This window comes from Poecilia latipinna, unplaced genomic scaffold (assembly GCF_001443285.1).
Source record: "Poecilia latipinna isolate Pla-1442-1.1 unplaced genomic scaffold, P_latipinna-1.0 Scaffold1569, whole genome shotgun sequence".
Lineage (NCBI taxonomy): Eukaryota > Metazoa > Chordata > Actinopteri > Cyprinodontiformes > Poeciliidae > Poecilia > Poecilia latipinna.
This window is the reverse complement of record NW_015114185.1, coordinates 41,540-49,560: the sequence shown is the minus strand read 5'-3', so window position 1 is coordinate 49,560 and position 8,021 is coordinate 41,540. Positions and strand designations below refer to the sequence as shown.

Genomic DNA, 8,021 nt, shown 5'->3' with positions numbered 1-8,021 from the left:
GGACATTGCACTAAGGAAATGAGGAAGGGAGAGTCAGTGGAGAGCACCGGAGTTGAACCTTTTTTTATTCAGTGTCATCAACAGAAAAAAAAGACAGGAAAAGACGACAAAGCCGATAATTAAAATGAGGTCGATAGGTTTAATTTATTGTGCGATTAATTGATTTATCGTTTATTGCGACAGGCCTAACCACAACTAAAGCTGGGAGACCTGTGGCTCTTTATCTCTGTTTTATGGAATCTTTATAAACAGTTTAAATATATCAAAAAGTTGCTTTGAAGAACTCAGCAGTAATCAGCGTTGGACATCATGGTCCTTGTTTAACAGATCTGAATGTTACAGACCTGGTAGTGGAGCCTGTCGAAATAAATCTGTGAAATAACTGCTTGCTACAGACCTGAAGCAGAAGCTGTCCTAAATATTATGTGTTTTGTGATTTGAAGCACACTAAGAGACAGTCATAGAGAGACAATCATGGAGACAGACGGGGTGACTGTGGGTTTGTGTCCAACAGGTGGCAGGACTACACAGCGGTGGGGAAAAGACTGAAAGGAACTCGCTTCATCGCCTTCAAAGTCCCTCTGAAGCAGGTCAGTAGCATGTCACAGTGGACTCTGTGGGAACAGAAGTGTGTCTGTTTTTACCAGTGACACTCTGTCTGCTTCTGCTCAGGCTTTGATTAGGACACTTCCCCCCTCCGAGGTGTTTGGTCCCTGGGAACTGCTGGATGCTTTGAAGGAGGACAACCATGAGCTGGGGCTGATCATTGACCTGACTTTCACCTCACGTTATTATAATCTGCAGGTAAACACACACACATGCACACACAGTTGTGTTTTCGTGACCTGTGGGGACTTTACTTTGACTTCCATTCACTTTTTACAGTCTAAACCCTTACCCTATCCATCACTAGTACTGACTTGAAAAGTTATAAGTCAATTAGTCTTTTACTTCAACGGCCTCTGGGGATGGACGTGTTGTGAAGCTGCTGAACTTGAGCGGCGTGTGTGTGTGCATGTGTATGTTTCTGCAGGACCTTCCTCAGTCACTGCTGTGTGTTAAGATCTTCACAGCTGGCCATGAGGTTCCCAGTGACCAAACCATCCTGAGCTTCAAGCGCGCTGTCCACAGGTTCCTCCGAGACAACCAGGACAATGGTGAGGGAAGAGCTGAGCAACAAATGGACAATAAAATCAATAACTAAAGAGCTGGTTTTAATGAGATAACTTTCTAAATAAAAGTTGACCTATATGAACATTTATTTATGTCCTTGTTCATCTCTTTTTCTATTTGTTTAACCACCAAGTTCTCTTGCAGACAAGCTCATCGGGGTCCATTGTACCCACGGACTGAACCGCACCGGCTACCTGATCTGCAGGTAGGTTCATCCGGACCGTTGCAGTGTGAGCAGGAGCCACAGGCCGCTCTAACCGCTGTGTGTGACCTGCAGGTATCTGATCGACGTGGACGGGATGGACCCGGCCCAGGCGGTGCAGCGTAAGTCTCATGCTTTCAGACCCCAGCAGGAGGATTCTGTGATCGATCTCACTCTGCTGCTGTTCTCTACAGTGTTCAACTCGTCCCGGGGCTACGCTATCGAGAGACAGAACTACCTGGATGACCTTCAGCACGGTCCAAAACGGAGGTGACACATCATGTCCAGACTGTTGGGCTCCACCAACCCAACAGTCTGCTCTCACTTTCTGATCAGCTTATTAAACCTGTTACCATCCAGACAGTGATGCTGTCATACCACCAGGCAGTGAGAACAGCTCTGACCGTGGTACACTGGTAGTTTAGGAAGTGACCGCACACATCAACAGGTTTTAGCTTTACAGAAAGATGAATCCACTCATACTGTTGTAGCTTCTGTTTAGTTTTTTAATTGGTGTTCTCTGGAAAAGCAGAATAATGGCAATTTTCTCAGCCGTTCAAAAAGAAAATTTTATAGACGCCACCTAGTGGCTTAACAAGGTAATGCTTCAGATCTAAAGTTCCTCATCCCTCATTTCCTGTATTATCTCTGTTAGCTAAAAGAACTGATTTATTGACATCTGGAGGAGAAACTGTTGCTCTACACAGGGAGTAGCTCGGTGGACCAACTCCTGACCCCTGTGACCCCTCTGACCCCTGGATCATTAGGGACAGTAGTTGGGAAAGTGGAAACAAAGTTTACTAATCTAAATGTTGGAAGCTTGTTCTGTGTTTGTTAAATTGTGCTGAAAAATTAAACGTAAAATCTTCTTCATGCTTTTGAGTGATTTTTATTGGATGATTGCTGGGTGACCGTCTGCTCCGATTGTTACCACAGTAACGTGGGCATGGAGGAGTTTGAGCAGGAGCCACAGAGAGGCCAAGCCATCCAGCGGCCGCCTGTCGCAGCTTCTTTCAGCAGAGTTCACCGTGACTACTACAGGTACATCCTATATCCCTTTATGGACATGTCACTGTCTCAGTTTCCTTGAAGCAGGTTGCAGTAGGAACATCAGGAGCTGCAACATATTCCTTCCCACTGACTCAACTCAACTCTGAACTGCTGACATTTTACTGTAATTGTGAAAATAAATCTTAAAATGTAAAATGTGAAAACATTAAAAACACATAAGTTTTTTTAACCCACGATTTCTGCTAAAATGTAAATAATTAACTACACTATTCCATTGTAAACTGTCTTCATACGAAAGATTTAAACATATTTTAATAATCCAAAACACAGATGATTTAAAAAAGCTATGAACAATGTCAAAACTAAATGTCATGAAAATATTTTTAAAATGCCTCGTAACATTGTTCTTAAAATGTAAATATTAATTATTGTTTTAATTATTATTGTATGTGATAATATAAAAAGAAATTCAATAAATGTTTCATTCATCTATGAGTAAGAAGGAAATCCTGAAGAACAAAGCAAATATGTTTGTAAAAATGAAGCAGTATTCATTGTTTTATGAATCCTGCAGGTCACATCGGCGTGGAGGACCGAGTCACCGCTCTCACCCGTACCCCCCTCAACCCGCCCACACACCCCGCCCGCCATTACTCGCCCGCCCTCCATTACTCGCTCAGCCTCCTCTGGCTCCTCCACCAGCCTTGTTCCATCCCTACAGATGGGCCCCTCAGCCCCCAGCTCAATGGAGAGCCCCTCACTCAGACACCAACAGGTCCAGGCATCCCCCTCTACCTGACCCACAGTGGCACCCCTCCTTTGCCTTGCTAGACAGAGGTGGAGCTCTACCCAACCTTCCTCACTACTCCCCCAACTGGACATCTGTTGCTAATGGAGACAGATCAGCTGACAACAGGAGCACACCAAATTTAAGGAACCCGGTCAGAACCTCCCAGAGACCCAGCGCTAACAGATACGATGGCTGTTAGTTACCAAGACAAAGCAGGTTAAAGGGGACATAACATACAAAACCCATTTTTTTTAGCCCTTAAATTTAGGGCTAAAAATTTAAGGGCTAAAATTAAATTAGCCCTTAATTTAATTAAGTAATTTGAGCCTCTAGTAGTGCCATGTGCAGTTCAGGTCCAGGCTTTCAGACTGTCCTCACTGTTTGAGCTAAACCTAAAATTAAACTCAGTCTGTTCGTTCAGATGGATCCCGTCCACAACATATGGTCTCACCAAAAACTCCCCAAAACTCAATTCAACTGAATCATAAACACACATTCAAGGTTAAGTTCAGTTTATTTTTCAAACTGGTTGAACAGTTTTCTAAGGAAACCCAGCAGATTGATTCCTCCTGGACCAATATGTAGTGACAGCACAAATGGAAATGCCTTTTTTAAAGAATTCTTTTAACTCTAGTCAAATTTATTATATTTTTTCGACTCGAGTGTTTTTTTGACTCTAATGGCCTTTATTTTAAAGTGTTTAGACAGGAAAGGAGGTAATGAGAGAGAGGGGAGAAATGCGGCAAAGGTCACCAGGCGAGGACTCATGTGGGTTGTGCTTACCCCTTGCACCACCACCGCACCCTGAGTCTAGTGTTTCTAGTTTAATTTTTTTGACTCTGCTGGTTTGTATTTGAAAGGAAGTGTGCAGGGAGAAAGGGGAGAGAGACATGCAGTAAAGGACCCGAGGATGGGACTTGAACTCGGGATGGCTGCATTGAGGTCTCTGTATAGTTAGAGCATGGCGCCCACTCTAAACACTGCACCACATGACGCCCTGGAAAATGCCTGTTTAACAGGAAGAAAGCTCCAACAGAACCAGAACCGAGCTCAGTATGAGTGGCCATCTGCTGCAACCGACTGGAGGTTTGAGGAGACAGCAGAGACAACGTTAGCTGTGTTAAGAGCAGCACAGTTCTGGTACCAGCTGCTGCTGTCTTCACTGTTTTTCGTTTTTTTATCTTTAAATCAGATTTTTTATTGCATATAAAGATTCTTTTTACAACTCTTCCCCCAAATGATCCAAATAAAACTTTATTTCATTGTAACTTTTAGTTTGGCTTTTTGTGTTATTTAATGCAGCTTCAATGTCATTTTGGTGAAAACCCTTTAAGGATGTTTCACTTTTTGTGCTGACAGATCCCATATGTTTCCAGTTATTGTATGTGATCATCTCAGATACACATGAATCTGTTTTCTTTATAATAATTAATTTTTTACTGTATTTCTGTTATTTCTGTTGTGGAACAAAATGATTGGCTGAGTTCATGCCAGTGCAGTCAAATTGTCAAACTGAATCCGAGAAGACATAATACTTTCTGAATCATTGAGGGGTTAAAGGTTGCAGGTTGCAGCTGTAGAAAAGGTGGCTGTTGCATGGTCTCCTGCAGAGTGCATTGCCACCAGTGCAGAGCTTGTCTGTTCATCAACCAGGAAGTAGATGAAAAATAACCTGAGAAGAAATCTTCAGACAGTTCTGGACACCTGGAGAAGAACGGGTGAGAGCCAGCAGTGGCCTGCTGGACAAAACTGTATGGGTGTAATGTAATTTTACAGCTGGAAATTACAGATCAGGCTGAAACCTGGGTGTAGTGATGAACTGTGACCTCAACCTTCAGAGTCACATAAATTAGAAGACTATGGTTCTGGATGCAAAGCAGTCCAGAACCAAAAGCAAGAAAGAAAAGAAAGCAGACATTCTATTCTGGTGAGACTTTTGCACACAAGTAAGTCACACATAAATTTCAATTTGCAGTTAATTTAATATTTTAAATATATAAAACTATAATAACATTATATATTAATATATGTTATTCAGAAAGTTTAACTGTGGATGAAAACACAACCAGATTAGAATCTGTTTGCCAAATATAAATTACCTTTTTATGAGCTGCAACTGCTGCGGTGTGCGCATGCGCCTCAGCTGTCACGACTCGAACATCGCTGCGGTTTCTGCGGTGGAAACATGGCGATGAGGGCGCTCAGAGGGATGGTGAACGGAGCCATGAGCGAGTTTTCATCGGCCGTCAGCGGGAACAGACCGACCGCCGCTGCTCCGGTCCACCCGGCCGCCGCCGCCGCCTCCAGGGAGCATGCGATGGCTGTTAGCCGGGATTACATCTCCCAGCCCCGCCTGAGTGAGTGTGTGGATGTGTGTGATGATGCTGTTTGTGTCTGACAGCTCAGGAGAAGGTCAGAAAGGTGTCAGTCACTGAACATCATCTGTTAACAGCTGATACAGAGATGAATCCTTTGCTCACTTTTGTCTTTCTGTCCTCATTTTTCCAGCTTATTCAGACCTTTTTGGAGGCAGTTTGGGGATTAAAGTGACAGTAAACATTACAACAACTTTGCCTCAGTCAAGGAATGCCAAGGCTACTTTATGCTGGCCACCGGTTTTATGGAGGTTTTGGGGCAGAATTTAACCTATGCCGCCTTCCCCCCAGTGTCCTGAACATTACCAAAGCTGCTGGGTTCGTAAAGCCAGAACTTTGCTCATATTCCAAATGCAAGTCAAAAAATGAGAAGGATTTGCTGTTCACTGCACTGTGACCAGGCCAACAACTATTAGTGATAAAATTGATTTGCTTGCTGACTTCAATAATCTGAAGCTTTTTATTTTTCCCAGTGCTTCATTTGTGTCAGCATCTTCTGTCATCCATACTGATTCCCTTCAGTTTGGCAGTTCAGAGGTTATTAACCTCAGTCCTAATCTATTTTCAGATGTGTAAACTATTCTGGATTCAGACATTAAACAGCATCAGCATACAGAAAGATCCCTATCAGCAGAAAAGAGCAAGATGGTGAAGTGATAAACAGAGAATTTTCTAAACCATATCAACACCTACAGACATTGGCCATGACTAAAGCTTGGCCACAAACAAGTCTTATAAGTGGAAAATGACCCCAGGCCTACAACCAGATTAGCTCTCAATATTTGGAGTGGCCATCAAAAAGCCCTCAAATATCCCATAGAAAATCTGTCTCCAGCACTGAAATAAATTCAGAGAATTCTAATCGACTTCATGTCAGTAAGAAAAAACATTCTGGCTTTTGAAGACAGCTGTGTTTCACTGGGTTGCTGTTCTCTGTATTTCAGCCTATAAAACTGTTTCTGGAGTCAATGGTCCTCTGGTGATTTTGGATCAAGTCAAGGTAAGAAGCAGAGATGTGTGTAGAGTCTGGAAACTATTATTTTGTCCACATTAATCCAACTACGATTAGACTCATGTCTGCAGACACCTGAAGCCCAGCTCACAATGTTTCACACCAACAGTTTGTGGTGATTCAATGGGATGACATCTGATGGGTTTCTACTGCAGAGTTCATTTAGAATAAAATATAAATGTCAGGATTCTTGAGTCTTTGTCAAGTCATGACATGTCAGGACTGTTCAGTTGGTTTTGATATGGAACATGCATAGTGTTGTTAATGCTTGTTGGTCATGTGTCACTTGAACAGTTTCCAAAGTACGCTGAGATTGTCCATCTCACTTTGCCTGATGGTACCAAGAGGAGTGGGCAGGTGCTGGAGGTCACTGGTTCCAAAGCTGTGGTGCAGGTGAGACTGACATTTCCAAACAATTCAGTACTTTGTGTCTTAGTGGGAAATCTTAACTTATCAGGTAAAACTAAGAAAACAGAAAAAAAAACTGTAAAATAAAAACATGTGCTTTAAATGTTAGGATGTTGAATTTATGTGTAGTTGCCAAATGTTAGTTATTTTACTGTTTTATGCTTTTATTGGTCAGTTGACTTTTCCTTAAAAGGTACAAATTAGTGATAGTTGAAAGAAAGTACACCCCCATCACTAACACCACTGGACCTTAAAGTTGGTCCTCTGCTGCTAATTAGTTGAAGAATGGTCATTAGCATTATTCCCAACTATAAAAAAATAAATCATTATACAGTATTAAAGATTATTGCTACATAATAACTGACCTGAAACAGGAACAGTCTCATTTGATTTATGGTGAGATAATGATGGAAAAAAATGTCTTTTTATGGTGTATGTAAACTTCTGGTTTCAGCTGTATAATATTGTACAGAAAAAAAGGTAATAGCTTTAGTACAGTAATAATATTATTGCAGAGCCATTACAACATGGAATGTTTATTTGGAAAATCGTAATTGTGCTGGAATTTTTTTAACAACTCCTGAGTCTGTTTGTATTCATAAATAATGGGAACATTAAGGACAACCTTTGATTATTATAGCAAATCCCCTCTTAGGTCTCACTGTCAGAGCAACATCCAGAACAACATCAATAATTTCCAGACCAACATGAGGATCTTCAATTCAGAGCAGCAAGTCAGGAAAATACAGCACCAATATCTTCTAACAGCCATTAAACATGGCGGTGGAGGAGAGGTGGTGATTTGGGTTTGTATTGCAGCCGCAGGATCTGGGCACCTTGCAGTGATTGACTGCAAGGTGCCCATGAACTCTCAAATATCCAGTGTCTGCAACAGGGAGGCTGAAAGAAAACAAAGTCAAAGTGTTGAAGAAAACAACCCTGAGGAAAAGCTTATAAGCTCTAAAAAGTCTATTTGGGCTGCAGTTCATCTTATGGACTTATTTACATTAATTTCACTTAATTCTTTTGCTTTTGCTATGACAACTTACT

The 8,021-nt window shown here is 41.8% G+C and overlaps 2 protein-coding genes across 3 annotated transcripts in view; both read left to right on the top strand.

The window, feature by feature from the left end:
• The window catches only part of LOC106963701 (RNA/RNP complex-1-interacting phosphatase-like), a 9,001-nt gene extending 5,557 nt beyond the window's left edge, over nt 1-3,444 (top strand). The window contains exons 2-9 of the mRNA XM_015058750.1: nt 515-590; nt 673-804; nt 1,034-1,157; nt 1,318-1,378; nt 1,451-1,497; nt 1,570-1,645; nt 2,312-2,416; nt 2,961-3,444. Coding sequence (XP_014914236.1) covers nt 515-590; nt 673-804; nt 1,034-1,157; nt 1,318-1,378; nt 1,451-1,497; nt 1,570-1,645; nt 2,312-2,416; nt 2,961-3,375 — 1,036 coding nt within the window. The 3' untranslated portion in view covers nt 3,376-3,444. The remainder of the gene's footprint in view (nt 1-514; nt 591-672; nt 805-1,033; nt 1,158-1,317; nt 1,379-1,450; nt 1,498-1,569; nt 1,646-2,311; nt 2,417-2,960) is intronic.
• Nucleotides 3,445-5,307: 1,863 nt separating this feature from the next.
• The window catches only part of LOC106963700 (V-type proton ATPase subunit B, brain isoform-like), a 15,535-nt gene continuing 12,821 nt past the window's right edge, over nt 5,308-8,021 (top strand). For both annotated transcript variants that reach the window (XM_015058748.1, XM_015058749.1), the window contains exons 1-3: nt 5,308-5,533; nt 6,496-6,551; nt 6,858-6,956. In XM_015058748.1, the coding sequence (XP_014914234.1) occupies nt 5,362-5,533; nt 6,496-6,551; nt 6,858-6,956 (327 nt within the window). In that variant the 5' untranslated portion in view covers nt 5,308-5,361. The remainder of the gene's footprint in view (nt 5,534-6,495; nt 6,552-6,857; nt 6,957-8,021) is intronic.